At 37.5% G+C, this 18,726-nt stretch overlaps 1 protein-coding gene across 2 annotated transcripts in view; it reads left to right on the top strand.

The window, feature by feature from the left end:
• NR2C1 (nuclear receptor subfamily 2 group C member 1) overlaps positions 1 to 12,247 on the top strand; it is a 40,230-nt gene extending 27,983 nt beyond the window's left edge. For both annotated transcript variants that reach the window (XM_068969992.1, XM_068969991.1), the window contains exons 10-14: positions 1,296 to 1,417; positions 3,664 to 3,803; positions 5,166 to 5,303; positions 8,071 to 8,176; positions 10,415 to 12,247. In XM_068969992.1, the coding sequence (XP_068826093.1) occupies positions 1,296 to 1,417; positions 3,664 to 3,803; positions 5,166 to 5,303; positions 8,071 to 8,176; positions 10,415 to 10,589 (681 nt within the window). In that variant the 3' untranslated portion in view covers positions 10,590 to 12,247. The remainder of the gene's footprint in view (positions 1 to 1,295; positions 1,418 to 3,663; positions 3,804 to 5,165; positions 5,304 to 8,070; positions 8,177 to 10,414) is intronic.
• Positions 12,248 to 18,726: the final 6,479 nt, after the last annotated feature.

Raw genomic sequence — 18,726 nt, 5'->3', positions numbered from 1 at the left:
ATTTTAATGCCTACTAAGTAGGCATGGATTATTGTTTCCTTAGTGATAGAAATTTGGGTTGTAGCCAGCATTTAGTTTTTGTATTAAGAGCAGTACTGAAATGGACATCCTTGTATACGCTTTTTTGTGCATATATGCAAGTATCCTTTTGGAATAAAGATTTAGAAATAGCGTTGTTAGGTCATAGGATAAGCTCAGTTTTAAAATGTTGATAGATACAGCCAATTTGCCCTTCATTTGGCCAGTACTCAGTTCCCTGGTGGCTCAGCTGGTGAAGAATCCGCTTGCAATGCGGGAGGCCTGGGTTCGATCCCTGGGTTGGGAAGATCTCCTGGAGAAGGGAAAGGCTACCCACTCCAGTATTCTGGCCTAGAGAATTCCGTGGACTGTATAGTCCATGGGGTTGCAAAGAGTCGGACATGACTGAACAACTTTCACCTCACTTCAGTTTTATGTATTTGTTTCCCTATATAATCACCTATGCTTGGTATTACTGATCATTTTAATAATTTTAAAATAGAAGTTTCTTATGGATGAAATTACATTTAATTTATAGCAATAAAAGATCTGTTTAACAAGATTTTCAAAAATGCTTTGATAAGTATTCCGATGTAGGACCTTTATTTCCAACAATGGTCATGCATTATCTAAGGTCAGCCTGTGACTGTTATGGCCACAGACACGTTTTATTTTTCCTGTAGATTAGATGGTAAGATTTTACGTAGAAGCTACTTTTTGAAAAATTGAAAAAGCAAGTAGTTCTGAGCCTGAATTCCAAATGTTTTCAATGTGTTGAATTCAGCCATGCTCGTTATCTGGGAATGTGCCCTCTACAAATGGCATCAGCAGGTCACTTCACTCATTACTCTCCTATAAGCATTTGAATTTGTTATCCCCATAGCCTAGATGAAAGGGACATTTAACATAAAGGATTGCTTCTTGAATTAAATTTGTTATATAGATACTGTTAATGAAGAGAGGAAAGGAAAGACTTACCGTTGATATGAAGACAGAAAGTAACTTTTAAAAACACACCGAGATACTGTTGTGGTTGGTATTTGTTAAGTGGAATTCTGCTTTATCTGAATATTGCTTTGTTAGAAACTCTGATCTTTTCATTTATTCTAAATCCTGTTTTTAGCTGTCAGATCCAGTGACTTGGATTATATCAAGATTTGCCTTTTTGGCTAATATGTTAGATAGTTACTTGACATGTTGACAGTTAAGTTTTTCAAAGAGTGCTCATTTCGAAGTGTCCGATGTGAGATAATTGACCTCATCCCTGTTCACACTAGCTCACCATGCCGTCTCCTATGCCCGAGTACCTGAATGTGCACTACATTGGGGAGTCTGCCTCCAGGCTGCTGTTCTTATCAATGCACTGGGCACTTTCAATTCCTTCCTTCCAGGCTCTAGGGTAAGTGTCTTGAATTTCTTGAATATTAAGTGTGATTTTGTAGCACAGATGTACATGAGGCAAGAGCTTTTATTTTGGGAGAATTTGATTAAAGGGGGCAAACTGATACAGCATTATAACTTGAAATTTTATATGAAGAATCAGAGTGGGTGGTATTTACTGTATATTATTTTATGTGGAAGATTATCCATATTTCATAATTTGATGGAGTTAACAGTTTGAATGAAGTCAGTGCACTGGAGCCAGCATTTGTAATAGGCTGTTTTTGATTGGCTTAAATGAGGGAGGCTCTAGATGACTTGGGGTGTTGTTTCTCCCTACCACCACTGTTTCAGTGTCATCTCAGGCTTGCTAATAAGGATCTAAAACTTGCATACACTGAATATGTCTGAAAATAGAAGTAATTGTTTTTTAATCATGGGGTTGGTTGCCCTCTAAAAAGGTAAGAAAATATAAATTAGCCCATAGTACCACTATGATGAGTTAGAAGTTTGGTTGTATCACTGAAGAGCATGTCTGTATTCTGTTTAGATTAGGTGGTAATGGAAAATGGTCTATTATGAGAAATCCAAGCTTTGTTTAAAGTTTGCCAGATTTCTTCATATTGTTTTAAAGTAACTGGTTTGAAGAAGCAAAGAGACCATGGAGAAAGTTAAGCCCATAGTTAGAAAAGTATTGGTCAAGTTGTAGGACCTTATTGTACAACAATGCCAATGTTATTTTCTAACGAAGAGGTATAACACAGGCCATCAAAAACTGACTTTTTAAATCTGTTTACTCTGTTCTTTTTTTTTGTGCTTTGTTCACTGGTTGATTACCTTTGACTTTCCTGTATAAAACTTTAGACTCAGAGTTTTCATTCCAGTCCCTAAGAAAGGAAATGCCAAAGAATGCTCAAATACCTCACAACTGCACTCATCTCACACGCTGGTAAGGTAATGCTCAAAATTCTCCAAGCCAGGCTTCAGCAATACGTGAACCGTGAACTTCCAGATGTTCAAGCTGGATTTAGAAAAGGCAGAGGAACCAGATATCAAATTGCCAACATCTGCTGGATCATCAAAAAAGCAAGAGAGTTCCAGAAAAATATCTATTTCTGCTTTATTGACTATGCCAAAGCCTTTGACTGTGTGGTTCACAATAAACTGGAGAATTCTGAAAGAGATGGGAATACCAGACCACCTGACCTGCCTCTTGAGAAACCTGTATGCAGGTCAGGAAGCAACACTTAGAACTGGACATGGAACAACAGACTGGTTCCAAATAGGAAAAGGAGTACGTCAAGGCTGTATATTGTCCCCCTGCTTATTTAACTTATATGCAGAGTACATCATGAGAAACACTGAGCTGGAGGAAGCATAAGCTGGAATCAAGATTGCTGGGAGAAATATCAAGATTGCTGGGAGAAATATCAATAAGGCAAAAAGTGAAGAATTAAAGAGCCTCTTGATGAAAGTGAAAGAGGAGAGTGAAAAAGTTGGCTTAAAGCTCAACATTGAGAAAACTAAGATCATGGCTTCCGGTCCCATCACTTCATGGCAAATAGATGGGGAAACAGTGGCTGACTTTGTCTTTGTGGTCTCCAGAATCACTGCAGATGGTGACTGCAGCCATGAAATTAAAAGACGCTTACTCCTTGGAAGGAAAGTTATGACCAACCTAGACAGCATGTTAAAAAGCAGAGACATTACTTTGCCAACAAAGGTCCATCTAGTCAAGGCTATGTTTTTTCCATTGGTCATGTATGGATGTAAGAGTTGGAATATAAAGAAAGCTGAGCGCTGCAGAATTGATGCTTTTGAACTGTGGTGTTGGAGAAGACTCTTGAGAGTCCCTTGGACTGCAAGGAGATCCAACCAGTCCATTATGAAGGAAATCAGCCCTGGGATTTCTTTGGAAGGAATGATGTTGAAGCTGAAACTCCAATACTTTGGCCACCTCATGCGAAGAGCTGACTCATTTGAAAAGACCCTGATGCTGGGAAAGATTGAGGGAAGCAGGAGAAGGGGACGACAGAGGATGAGATGGTTGGATGGCATCACCAACTCAATGGACATGAGTTTGGGTAGGCTCTGGGAATTGGTGATGGACAGGGAGGCCTGGCGTGCTGTGGTTCATGGGGTCACAAAGAGTCCAACACGACTGAGCGACTGAACTGAACTGAACATTGTATTTTCAAATATATGAGTTAGTTATAAGGTTTCATAAAATGTATTTGATATTTGTATTTGTTTTTGTTTTTATAGGCAAGAAAACAGCATATCATTGGTGAAAGCTTATTGGAATGAACTTTTTACTCTTGGTCTTGCCCAGTGCTGGCAAGTGATGAATGTCGCAACTATATTAGCAACATTTGTCAACTGTCTTCACAGTAGCCTTCAACAAGGTAAAAAGCACCTTATTTTTCCTTTTCTAGGATATAAGAGGAGACATCGGTTTTATAGTATTACGTTTAAAGTTAAGTATCAAAAGATAAATACCAATATCCTTTTTACCTTACATAATTTTTACATTTTGATAAAATTCATTAATCACCCAAAATAGTTTTAAATGAGAGTACAACAAAACTGAAACAAATGTATTTAAGTGCTATTTCTGATCAGGCCTCATGAATTTTTACACTTCAACATACATACCAAAGAATCCAGGGTACGCTTATATAGAGGTAATCAACTATTTATAAATATAGATTTACCAACTGTTTTTAAACTGCTTTTCTTCATTGTAGCCTTTTGAATCCCAAGGTAGGCTAAACTTTTTTTTTTTTAATCAATTCATCAGAATGTATCCTTTCACTTAGGCACTACTAAAGAGTCACAGAACAATCCTAATTATCTTTTTCCTTTTGAGGAGACAGGTGGGCAAGCACTAATTTATAAATGTTTTGTTTCAGAATGGCTTGTGACCATCCAAGAAGGTGCACCTTCATCAAATGGGAAGAACTATTTTTTTTGAGTTCAAGAAAAAATTATAGACAGAGAATTATATTTATTTCCTTTGCATATGCTGCTTCCCATTGTTGGACATTTTCCTTGAACTATCTGCTTCCCCTCCACTTAATGGCAAAGAATAACCTTAAGATCTCATCAGTAGTAGATATGCCAGAAGTCAGTACTACATAAACACAATAAATTTTAAGTTAGAACATACTGTTTTATTCAACTTTTCTTTGGTCTTAACAGGGTTTTGTTGTTGTTGTTGTAGTAGTAGTGTTGGTAACTTAAATGTCTAGATGATTTTGCTCATTTTTCATTTTGCTTATTGATATAAACTTAAATCCTATTACCAAAATTTGAGTCTTTTGTAGTTAATCTTTATAGCTTATCTTCTCAAAGGTGTATCTTGGAAGGAAGCATTACCTTTAGGGCTTTTTATATTAACGGCCTGTTCTTTTTTTATTTTCTTGAATGAACAGTGTCTGAAGATCATTAATTAGTTTCATCTGAAGTTGCAGAGAGGGGCTTCCCTGGTGGTTCAGTGGCTAAGACTCTGCTCCCAGTGCAGAGGGCCTGGGTTCCATCCCTTGTTCAGGAACTAGATCCCACATGCTGCAACTAAGACCCAGCACAGCTGAATAAATAAATAAATAAAACATTAAACTTACAGATAGATTTAATTTTTAACATTTGATAAATTGATTATATTCAAAGCTGGAAATTCGTGAGGAGGAAATATGTTGGATAAAAATAGTCATGCATTTTTGCTGAACACTAGAAGATTTTGTTTGTTTCTTTGTTTTTAATTAAAGATAAAATACCAGCAGAAAGAAGAAAATTATTGATGGAACACATCTTCAAACTACAGGAGTTTTGTAACAGCATGGTAAAACTCTGCATTGATGGATATGAATATGCCTACCTGAAGGCAATAGTACTCTTCAGTCCAGGTATATAAACATTTACTTATTAAAAATATAGTGTTTGAGGATGTGGAGAAATTGCAACCCTCATACATTTGCCATTGGGAATGTACATTGATGTAAAGTGGAAACAACTGAAGTGTCCATCAAACGAATAAATAAAATGTAATGTATATATAAATGGAATATCATTCAGCCATAAAAAGTAACAAAATTCTAATACATGCCACCATGGATAAACCTTGAAAACAGTATGCAAGTGACAGAAACCAATCACACACACAAAAAAAACACACATATTAAATATTTCCATGTATCTGCATTGTCTAGAATAGGCAAATCTATAGAGAGATTTGTGACTTCCTTGGTGTAAGGAGAGGAGAGAATGGATAGTGACTATTAATGGGTGTTTCTTGGGGCCAACAAAGATGTTCTAAAATTAGATTGTGATGAGGGTTGCACAACTCTGAATATACTAAAAAACTATTGAATTGTACCCTTCAAATCTGTGAAATTTTTGGATGTTAGACATCTGGGTATGAAAAGGGAAATTGAAGAAATCAGTGAAATGACATAGACTTTTAGTCCTGTTCAGCACTTGAATGTTTAGGTATATTTTGCTAGGCATCATTAAAAGGCAAAAAGAGAGATGAAGATTGCTTTGTTAATGGGTTAAATTTCCAAACATCTTATGCTGCTGCTAAGTCACTTCAGTCATGTCTGACTCTGTGTGACTCCATAGACGACAGTCCACCAGGCCCCCCCCCGTCCCTGGGACTCTCCAGGCAAGAACACTGGAGTGGGTTGCCATTTCCTTCTCCGAGCTCCCAGTAAATAGAAAAATGGGTCTCTTGTCTTTCTGCCAATTACTAGTTTTTACATATAGTAAAACAACAGTAAAGCTCAACAATCAATTTTTAGAGTAAGAAAAACTGACTCTTAGGCTCTGTGTTCTTCATTTTGGTATATGTTTTTCTGTTACTGTATATCATCATAAAATTATCTGAGGAACCCTGTGTCTTACCACCTTCAGTGAGATCAGTAAGATAATTAAAGCTATTTTGTACTATGCTTCTGATGTTTTAGATAAATTAATAACATGTATTGCAATTTTTATCACAACCAATTTGCCCCTTTAATTTTCCTTAAAATTGAAAGACCATAGATTTGACAACAGAATTATAATGTACTTTTGTTTTATTAAGTATTCCCTCTATTTCTGTTTGCTACTTCTCTAATTCTCCTTAGTCAGGATACCACTGTCATATTTTAGGCATAAGTTTCATGAAATTCTTTTAACATTTCCACTTCAGTGAAATATTTATTTAGGTTATTTCATATTGCTATATTATTTTTCTGATAGAGGTGATGTTTAGAGTTTATAATTTCATAAGTATCTTTTTATCCTAACAATGATGAAAGGAAGATTTTCTTATTAAAAAAATACAGAATATAGCATGTATGAGGGGGTGGGTGAAATGGGTGAAGGAGAATCATGAGGTACAAACTTGCAGTTATAATCAGGTCACAGTGATACAATTTATAACATGGTGACAGTAGTCACTATTGTATTGTAAACATGAAAGTTCCTAGAAAATAAACCTTGAAAGTTCTCATCATAAGAAAGAAGCTTTGCAGCTTTGAATGGTAGCAGATGGTAACTAGACTTACTGTGGTGATCAGTTCACAGTGCATATGAATGTCACTTCATTTTGTTGTGTACCTTAAACAGATACAATGTTGTATGTCAATTATACTTAACTTAAAGTATGTATTATTATTTTAATGAAAAAAAATTTTAAAGAATATATTTTGAAAATGGGGGCTTCCCTCATAGCTCAGTTGGTAAAGAATCAGCCTGCAATGCAGGAGACCCCAGTTGGATTCCTGGGTTGAGAAGATCCGCTGGAGAAGGGATGGGCTACCCACTCCTGTGTTCTTGGGCTTCCCTTGTGGCTCAGCTGGTAAAGAGTGGGAGTGCTTCCGCCTGCAGTGTGGGAGACCTGGGTTCGATCCTGGAGAAGGGGAAGGCTACCCACTCCAGTATTCTGGCCTGGAGAATTCCATGGATAGAGGAGCCTGGGGTCACAAAGAGTCGGACATGGCTGAGCGAGTTTCACCTTCACTTTCATTCTGAAAATACTTCATTGGTTAAAAATACTTTTAACTAAGCTAAGTCATTTCATTTTTTTGTTTCTATTGCAAGCAAAATGATCAAAATCCTTTCTGCTGCTGCTAAGTCACTTCAGTCGTGTCCTACTCTGTGCGATCCCATAGATGGCAGCCCACCAGGCTCCCCCGTCCCTGGGATTCTCCAGGCAAGAACACTGGAGTGGGTTGCCATTTCCTTCTCCAATGCATGAAAGTGAAAAGTGAAAGTGAAGTCACTCAGTCGTGTCTGACTCTTAGCAACCTCATGGACTGCAGCCTACCAGGCTCCTCTGTCCATGGGCTTTTCCAGGCAAGAGTAACTGGAGTGGGGTGCCATTGCCTTCTCCGAAAATCCTTTCTACCACTTTTGAAATAGAAAAGCTGTCTTATTTTATTTGAGCCAATGGTGTGATTTTATTAGATGTTAGAATACATATCTCAGATGAAATAGTTTTAAGGGTTTAAGTACAGTGCCTGGTATTTAGTGGGTGGGTTATTAAAATAGTATTTGTGGAATGAAAGAGCCACACATATGATCAGGCTTCCTTCTGAACTGGTTTTTATCACCTCTTCCATCTCCAGTTGGTATCTTAGTAAATGAGTATTCAGAACTAAGGTAACAGTATATTCTTTAATGTTTCAGATCATCCAGGCCTAGAAAACATGGAACAGATTGAGAAATTTCAGGAAAAGGCTTATGTTGAATTCCAAGATTATATAACCAAAACATATCCAGATGACACCTACAGGTATCTAGAAGTTAAATTCATCTTAAAAATTTTTGTGTATCTGTTTCCTTATTCTCCATTCCAAGTGTAATTAAATTTAGTCAGCTTTGGCCTTTCAAGTAGGTAATGCATTGTTGCAAGTACTTTATATGTACTCTTTTATATGAGGCTTCAGCACAGAAAGGTTAAGTAACCTGCTCAAAGTCACACAATAAACAGCAGAGCCAGGTAGTTTGACTCTCATACCCAAGCTCTTAACTTGCTTCAGATGAAATAATGGATTGAATTAGAAAAGTACATGAATAAAAAAAATATCATTAGCTTAGTTTATAATTAATTTTGAAATTTGGCTTATGGCATTTATAGCAAGGTGTTTCTTACCAGTGTCCTTTAATAAAATGAACTCAGTTTTTGAGTGATTAAGCATTTGGCTGTCAGAGCAAGAGCACCTGGGTTTAATGCCTAACCCTGCCACTTACTGGCTGTATGACCTTATAGAAGTTAATAGAAGTTATTTAACTTCTATTTCAATTTCTTTATTGTAAAATGGAGATAATAGTACCCACATTTTATAGTTATATAAGGATTAAATCAGTTAATATATTCAAAGAGCTTGGTAGAGCAGTGCCTGTTACATAGTAAGGGCTATATAAATTTGTTTACTAATATTATTAACATACTTCAAACTAGTAAAAGAATATGTTACATATAATAACTTTTTACATATATTAGATAATAGGCTTATAAGCCAGTTCCATCATGAAAATCAGCTGAAGTTTATCTAACATCTAACCAGTTTTCCTACCCTACTTCCTACCAGTTCTGTGAATACAGCTCAGCTGGTGGGAACAAACAGGAAATGAGATATTTGAGCAGTATAGTACATGAATACAGAAAGATTACTTAATTCTGGGTCTGCTGGTTTCACTTGTTCTCAAGAGCGTAAGGCTTAGCATAGAGGAAGGATAGATAATGCCACAAACTTTTTGAAAAGGTGGTTCTTTGGGTGTTGGTTTTGTTATGACCTTTTTTTTTCAGTTTTTTAAAGGTTCAAAAGTTTTATACCTTATATAAACTAATGGGCTTCCCTGGTGGCTGAAATGGTAGAGTCTGCCTGCAATGCGGGAGACCAGGGTTTGATCCCTGGGTCAAGAAAATACCCTGGAGAAGGGCATGGCAACCCATTTTAGTATTCTTGTCTGGAGAATTCCATGGACAGAGGAGCCTGACAGACTACAGTCCATGGGGTCGAAAGAGTTGGACACAACTGAGCAACCAACACACACATACAAATAAATACAGTATTTAGAATTTTCCTCGTTTTGACTCTACACCTTCTTGCTGACCTCTGTGCCATTAGGTTCCAGGTTCTTTGACCTCTGGAACTCTTAGTTTCTTATATTCATAGATAGTTTATTATTAATTAATTACCTTTGGATAGCAGTTTTCAACTTATAATGTACTTTCACACGAGACATTGTCCTACCTCACTAGCACAGAACCTGGCAGGGATCATTTTGTTGATTGTCACAACATTGTGAAAGAGACAGGGCGAGTAGTGGCTTCCACCCATTCACATAGCTAGAAAGTAGTTGAATCAGGATTTGAACCTAATGGTTTTGATTCTGTAATCTGTGCTCCCCATTAATTGCCTATTTTGGGCTTCCCTAGTGGCTCAGCTGGTAAAGAGTCTGCCTGCAATACGGGAGACCTGGGTTATGGAGAGGGGAACAGCTACCCACTCCAGTTATTCTGGCCTGGAGAATTACAGGGACTACAGTCCATGGGGTTGCAAAGAGTCAGGCATGACTGAGCGACTTTCCACTTCACTTCACTTCATTGCCTGTTTTACTATTCCCAATACATTTTGCAAAGCAAAACCAAAAAAACTTATCATTGAGCCTCATGTATCCTGATAACACAAAACACTGCTGTTATAACCTTGAAAGAGTTCCTAAGCCATTAAACTTAGAACTTGATCCATGATTTAAAACTTTGTTCCATGGTTCATACAACCAACTAGAGGTAGCACAGCATAGCAGTTAAAGGCAAAGCTTTCCAAAGAAGTCTGTCAGACATCATATATATCCAGGTGACTGTCATATAGTTTAAGGCTTGAGAATACTAAAGGTTTTAAGTGTTGAAAACTGTTGATGATCTTTGTTTATGGCATTAGTATTCATGCAGAAATTACTAATATCTTTCCACTGAGTTACTCTTTGATTTACAACCTTGTTCGCCTTCCTTTTTTCTTTTGAGGTTGTCTAGACTACTACTTCGATTGCCAGCTTTGAGACTGATGAACGCTACCATCACCGAAGAACTGTTTTTCAAAGGTCTCATCGGCAATGTTCGAATTGACAGTGTCATCCCACATATTTTAAAAATGGAACCTGCAGATTATAACTCACAAATAATTGGTCACAGCATTTGAAGGCTGAGATCTCAGTTTAAAGTGATTGTTCTTTCCCAGAACACAAGAGGACACCAAATCGAACTCACTGATTCCAGGGCATCTGGAAATTTTTACTTTAAAAGAGAAACCAAAAACCAAGATATTTTGATTTTACTTCCTTAAGAAGAATGTTTGAAGTGACTGAGCAGGTAGCAGGAAGTAGAATTTCCTTTCCTGTCTTATTTAAGTGAATAAAAAATACTATCAATTAATTCTTGGTTAAGATGACACCTAAAGCTGCCACCTCTTGACTAAGATTTCTCCTTTTATTTTATAAAACAAATAAATAAGTCTCTCTTTTTTCCCCCCCAGAATTGTGTTCTATTCATGTTTACTTTCATTATGAACTAGTACAAACACTTAATCGCTAAGAAGGATCTTCTTGCATTTTACGCTTCTAAAATATAATCTGTTTTAATTATCTGTCTAAAGAAGATTATTTTATGCTCAGTGGTATAATGAAAACACTGGGACTATAGGAGATAATAATTGAATATAAATATTTTTTTGTTTTTTTGTAAATATCATGGCACCATTAGCATTTATCACCCTCATTGCTGGCAATGAGACATAGGTTATTTGTGATCTTAAGAGCTGATATTTTTAGTGTTGTGTATTATTAGTTATAAGCACTTTTTATTTATGGATGTAGCAGAAAATTGTTTTTGAGAATAAGATAGGGTTCATGTTTTAATATTTTTGGTTTACTGTGTTGTAAAAGTAATAGAAACTGATCGAGCGCCACAACTTTCAGTATTTCACAATAGATATTTAAATTGTTGCTGTTTATTCCACAGAAAGCATCTGTCATCTCTCCCTCTTTTCTGACCTGCATTTAGTTTCCTGACCCTCCATGGGATTTAGCCAGTTTCTTTTAGGTCACTGCAAATACCTCCTTTGTGAAAGTGGATTTATCATAGCCAGTCTGTGTTTTCAAGGTGAGTTAGACAGTTATTTTAAAGCAATTGATAATTTTTTGAGACTTCAGTTGTTTAATATATGGAGGAATGTGCACTGATTTTTCACTCTAAAGGGGAAAGGGCTGTTTTAGCAATAGTATGAGCATCAGCCTGAAGCACTGCCTTGTACTACCACAATGGAAACATTTTAGATTCCTTGAATGTCTTCCACAATAATGTTTTCCTTAGCAGAACATGATACTGTTAAGTATTTCTTTGCTATAACTTCGTGAGAAATTACTTTGTAATCTCTATTTGATTTTTTAAAAATACGGATATTTTATTGCACTCGAACATTTTTTACAAAGATTTTGCAGTAGAAGAGAAGCAGAATTTGGGGGAAGAGTATAGATTTTACTAATCGCTGCTTTATAGTAAATCAGAAGTTTTAAAGTATCAATTTACAGTCTTTACCAACTTAAGGGAAACTTTTTTTCCCTATTTAAAAGGTGATTTTTGTCAATGGGGTTTTTTTTTTTCTATAATTACAGCTGGGTAAACTACATTTAGTACAGAATACTCAAATGGAAAAATCAGTAGGTTTATACCTCTGTAAACCCAATGAAGAAAGCCAAGGATTCAAGAAATTCTTTTAAGTAATGTACTAATTAAGATACATGTTTGAAGTATTTTTCCTGATTACATTTACAGTTGTATTTGGAAGTGTTTTTTAAAAACTACATTAAAATGTGGCCTGCATTACAAATTTGTTTTCTGCCAATATATTTGATTTCAGAGTCCTGTTTGTTCATTGTTTGGTCATCCTTTTATTTGTTTGTTCCATTGTTAAGAAATCTCTAGTAAGATTTATGAAAGTACTTTCAGGAAGCTAAAAGCATGGAAAACATTTCCATATCCCAGTATTTTAGGATGATTTACAGTTCAGTTTGAAGACTTGCAACTAAATATTACACAGTGACCATTTATTTTCTTTCTCTCCTGAAATCTCAGTTAAGTGTAAACACACAATGACAGATGAAACAGGAGAGAAGAAATCAAAGGATAAGAGAGTTGAATAAATTTTAGGGAAAGAAAATGCAGGTAGAGAAAGAGCCAAAACCAAGGAAATGGTCATCTGAATGCCTGCAAAAGGTGGCACGTTGAGAAAGAAGCCAGTATATGTTGCAGTGTCCAGGAATGCTGTTTAGTACCTGGAGGAACCAGGTGCTCATTTTCAGAGATGATACTTGGAGCATTAAAAAGAGGATTGATTGCATATCTTCCTACAGAATCATTGAACTACCTTTCTCTTCGTTTATTGAAGTCAGGTGGCCACTTTCTTTTTCTTGTTTTTTGTCTTGTTTTTGGCTGCGCTGCACGGCATGTGAGATCTTAGTTCTCCAACTGGAGATCAAACCCATGCCCCCTGCACTGGAAACTTGGAATCTTAACTGCTGGACCACCAAGGAAGTCCCCAGTGACCACTTTCTGTCCTTCAGCCTTTTCAAGCAAGAAGCCAGAGATTAATAATTTTGAGACACTAAACCAGAAGATCACAGGATTTATAGGATACCAGGGATAACAGAAGGCTTGGATTAGGTATAATCTTGAAGATATGGATTAAGTGAAAATCTGCGTTGAATATGGGCTCCCAAGCATATTCCCAGAATGCTGACCACTGGGTATAGGCTTCTATGTCAGGATTTTTTTTCTTTGGGAAAAACTAATTTGTCTGGAAAAAAGATCTCTAGACACTCAACTTTTGGTTGTCCCTGATAATAAGACTGCCTACCATTTTATCACTCTTCAGTGAATCCCAATATTTCCAAGTCATATATGTATACATGGGGTTTCCATTCAGCTCTCTAACGTCTACTGTTAAGTATGAACATAGAGCCAGGATCATCAGATATTTGAGGAAAATTTCTAATACATAAGATGATCAGCTGTAATCTGATGGTGGGGGCGGATAACAATGCAGTCGGAAAAGGACCCCACCTTCAAATATAATTAATATTTTGAAAGAAAGTAGGTGTATTCATTAAACGAAAATAGGATGCTTTGAAAAGGAAAATTTAAAGGAAGAAACTGCCCCTGGAAATTTAAACTGATTCATTAGCCAAAACAATTCATTAGAAGGGTTCCAAGATAAAGTTGTTGAGGAAAGGTTTCAAGGTTTCAGCAACCTTAAAAGTACAATTCACCCTTGGATAACATGGGTGTTAGGGGCACCAACCACCTGCAGATCCTGTAGTACTGCAGCGTGTATGTATTTTTAAAGTCTGCATGTAAATAGACCCACACAGTTCAAACCCATGATTTTAAGGGTCAACTCTATAAACAAGAGACAGAAATAGAAAATGAGAAAAGATAGAACAGGACGTCTAACATTTTAATAGTAAGGACTTAAGAGCAAACAAAAGACAAGGTAAGAAAATTATTTGATACAAGAAAAGTTCCACAGAAGGACATGTGTTTCTCAGGTTGAATGATTGACCTGTTAAATGAAAAAGATCCATACCATCTTGAAATGAGAACAGCATAATCAAAGAAGAGAGTGTATTACTGCTTCTAACAGTATTGTGGAATAGATAACTCTGAAAGCCTTTGATCTGTTGCTGGACTTGCAAGAAATATGGCATGAGTTCTCAAAGCAGGCTAAAGCTGTCCCAGGTCGTGAACCCTCCCTGTCCTGGCAGAATCAAAACTCTCTGGGGAAAACATTATTAATTTACATCAGAGTTTTGCACACTTTTCGGTAAAGGGCCAGAGCATCAGTGTTTTTTACTTTGAGGACCTTACCGTGTCTGAAATCAACTACTCTGCTATTGTTCAAAAGCAGCTGTAGACTGTACATAAGTGAATGGGCATGGCAGTGGTTCAGTAAAACATTTAAAAAACAGGGAGGTCACTGAGCCAGCAGTGCTGGGGACTCAGAAGTGCCTACAACTGCAGCACATGGTAGATGTCCAACAGGGTACTGGTTGAATCAGAACACCCACCACCTTTTCAATTCCATTTTGCTTCGTGCAAATAAGGGAGAGACAAGAACCAAGTCGTTTAGATGGTTTACCTGGTTTCATAGCAGGCCTGGCAATTTTACAAATCTGAGGCCCTCACCCAGGTGGAAGATAGCAACTGCAGGCTGAGCGAAAGATTCCTGCACTGCCCTGTTGCCTCACCACCAGCCAATCAGAAGAAAGTCACATACCCTGCAGCCTTCAACCCAAATTTTACCTACAAAACCTTTTCCCTGAGAACCACTGGGGAGTTTGGGGATTTAGAGTACGAACCACCCATTCTGTTTGGTTGGCCTTGCAATAAACTTTTCTTTCCCACCCCAACCCCCGCAAAAAAGCAAGAAACTGGAACAGCAATGGGGAGCAAACAGATTTTAAAATAAGCAGAAACAACACTAGGAAAAAATGAAATCTTAATCCATGGTGAAAGCTTATGCCTTTAACACATCCCTTTAATACACACACACAGACTTATATCTCAGGGAATTGAAAACAGATCTGGAAGAGATGTATACACTCCCATGTTTACTGCATGATAGCTAAGAGATGAAAGCAACCAAAAACACCCACTGAAAGATGAATGGATAGAGAAAAAGTGATATGTACATACAGTAGAGTATTAGCCTTACAAAAGGAAATCCTGTCACATGGATTTCATCCTACAACGTGGATGAAACTTAAGGATAGTATGCTAAGTAAGATAAAAGTGAAAGTCGTGTCTGACTCTTTGCGACCCCAGGGACTGTAGCCCACCAGGTTCCTGTGTCCATGGAATTCTCCAGGCAGGAATACTGGAGTGAGTTGTCATACCATTCTCCAGGGGATCTTCCTGACCCAGGCAGATTCTTTACTGTCTGAGCCAAGACAAGGCCTGCATGATTTCATTTATAGCGGGTATCTAAAGTAGTCATACTCTTAGTAGAATAGTGGTTATTGGGCTCTGGTGACCTAATCGGAGCTCCAATAGGAGCTTCTCAGGTGGTGCTAGTGGTAAAGAAAGTGAAAGTCGCTCAGTTGTGTCCAACTCTGTGACCCTATGGACTATACAGTCCATGGAATTCTCCGGGCTAAAATACTGGAGTGGGTAGCCTTTGTCCAGGCTAATATACTGGAGTGGGTAGCCTTTCTCCAGGGAATCTTCCCAACCCAGGGATTGAACTGAGGTCTCCTGCATTGCAGGCTGATTCTTTACCAATTGAGCTATCAAGGAGTGGTCAAGAACCTACCTGCCAATGCAGGAGATGTAAGAGATGCAGGTTCGATCTATCCCTGGCTGTTCCATGGGTGGGGAAGATCTGGAGGAGGGCATAGCAACCCACTCCAGTGTGCTTGCCTGGAGAATCCCACGGACAGAGGAGGCTGGCGTGCTGTGGTCCATAGGGTCGCAAAGAGTCAGATAAACAAGCGACTTAGCAAAGCACAGCACAACCTAGTACAGAGAGAAAGGGGAGTGTTGTTCTGTGTGTTGAGAGTTTCAGTTTTGCAAGATACAAAAGTTCTAGAGATTTGCTGCACAACTATATATATATATATATATATATATATATATATAGTTAACATTACTGTGTTATACACTTTAAAACAAGATGGTAAATTTCATGGGTTTTTTTGCCTCTCCCCCTACACATACACAGGATGCTAGGAAACCAGATTGTACTTTTGAAAACTCTTCCATAAGGGAGAGAATCAAGCATCTTTTCTATATGAACAGTATTTCAGGAACCAAATAGTTGAGAGGAAGTTTTCTCTTTATAGGACTTCCCAGGGTGGTGGTAGTGGTAAAGAATCTGCCTGCTAATGCAGGAGATGCAGGAGACCCAGGTTCGATCCCTGGGTCAGAAAGATCCCCTGGAGGAGGGAATGGCACCCCACTCCAGTATTCTTGCCTGGAAAAATGAATGGGCAGAAAAGCCTGGCGAACAAGGTCAGTGGGCCTGCAAAGAGTTGGACACGACTGAGCACACACACACACTTTTCTCTTTATAGGAGATTTGTGGCTAATCAAGGAATGAAATTATTCAGACAGTGCTTAGCAGTGACAGCTAAAATCACAAAAAATGAGACAAACAGACACCATATATGCTCCTGAATGGAAAGATAACAAAAAAAAATGAACACAAATCTTGTTAGGTGCCTAGATTTAATACTAACATACAGAAATACAGGGAGAAGAACACAGGACACAATCAACAAAATCCAGACAGTGGAAAACTCTACAGGAGAAATTACCAGTTTGTCAAATAAACCAGAAGGACCAAAAACAAGGGGTGGGAAATGGGGGAATCATATATTAAAATCAGTTGGAAAATCAGAACGTATTTGGACAAACTAAAAAAATTATTAAATGATTGTGGACATTTGAACCTTCCTCAGCAGATATTTTATATTAAGCAGTTATTAACTTTTTCAGATGAGATAGTAATAATATGGTTATGCTTTTAGAATAATTTTTATATTGTGGAATAAGACAGATGGAATTTTTAAAAAACAAAAAAAAGCCTATGGAAAGCCCATGAAAGTCACACTTCAGCATAATATAAATTCCTGTGTGACATAATTTTGAGCAACTGAGTCTAAGAAAAGAAAATTTGATCCTAACATTTGGAGGTTTCTCTTCTGGGGTTGAAGATTTAGTAGTGTGACATTACATGTCTGGGTCCAATCTTATTACTCAGTCCTCTCAGGAAATAATGCGTTTCAATTATTAAAACTCTTCAGACAATTATGAAGACTTGCAGTTATGGATTAGAGTGTAAATCTTATAAGCCTTGGCCTTTTTAAAGAAATGATATGGTGAACTGGCATCTGGAAGCACAAAAGATGAGAAGAGATGAAGAAAGTGACCATGTGCCAAGTTTCTCATCTCAAATAGCTGGGAATCAGAGGACTGTTTCAAACTGACAGATCAAGGAGCATATGTTTTAAAGCATATTGAAAGTCATAAAGTTAGGTGCTAGAAAAAATCATGTTCATTTAATGCCTTTTATTATTTAAAAGTGGCAGAAATGCCACCCTTATGGCAGAAAGTGAAGAGGAATTGAAGAGCTTCTGGATGAATGTGAAAGGAGAGTGAAAAAGTTGGCTTAAAAGTCAACATTCAAAAAACGAAGATCATGGCATCTGGTCCCATCACTTCATGGCGAATAGATGGGGAAACAATGGAACAGTGACAGACTTTATTTTCTTGGGCTCCAAAATCACTGCAGATGGTGACTGCAGCCATGAAATTAAAAGATGCTTGCTCCTTGGAAGAAAAGCCATGACAAACGTAGAAAGCATATGAAAAAGTAGAGACATTACTTTGCCGACAAAGGTCCGTCTAGTTTTTCCAGTATGGTTTTTCCAATAGTCATGTATGGATGTGAGAGTTGGACTATAAAGAAAGCTGAGCACCAAAGAATTGATGCTTTTAAACTGTGGTGCTGGAGAAGACTCCTGAAGAGTCCCTTGGACAGCAAGGAGATCAAACCAGTCAATCCTAAAGGAAATCAGTCATGAATATTCATTGCAAGGACTGATGCTGAAGCTGAAGCTCCAATCCTTTGGCCACCTGATGTGAAGAACTGACTCACTGGAAAAGACCCTGATGCTGGGAAAGAGTGAAGGCAGGCAAAGGGGATGACAGAGGATGAGATGGTTCGATGGCATCACAGACTCAACGGACATGAGTTTGAGCAAGCTCCAGGAGCTGGTGATGGACAGGGAAGCTTGGCGTGCTGCAGTTCATGGGGTCTCAGAGTTGGACACGACTGAGCGACTGAACTGATTATTTAAAAAATTAAATATGCATCTAATTTAAATTAGAAAATAGTTTTTTATTATTTCAAAACTTGAAACTGAATCATTAAGCCCTTGAAAGTAGATAGTTAATCTTGTACTTTTCTATTCCTCCTCCTCAATGGCCTACCTACACAACAGTAGTATCAAATGTACTTACTTTCAAATGTGCAATAATCATTTTGTGCTTAATACTGAATTCCTTAATGGTAACTTGTTTCTAAAGAATCTTGACTCTAGAAAGGATTTTTGGAGTCGTCTGAAGCAATCACTTTATATGAGGAAACTGAGGTCCCCAAAGGAGAAAACTTCACCTGGGAAACCCTAGTATAGGTGACTTTTCCACTTGTCCTGGCTTGTAAATGGCATCTCTGGAAACGAAGCTCTGGAGGGACCACAATCAAGCTCATCTTCTCTGGA

The sequence above is a fragment of the Capricornis sumatraensis genome, chromosome 4, assembly GCF_032405125.1.
Source record: "Capricornis sumatraensis isolate serow.1 chromosome 4, serow.2, whole genome shotgun sequence".
In the NCBI taxonomy this organism is placed as follows: domain Eukaryota; kingdom Metazoa; phylum Chordata; class Mammalia; order Artiodactyla; family Bovidae; genus Capricornis; species Capricornis sumatraensis.
This window is presented reverse-complemented; position numbering and strand designations above follow the sequence as displayed.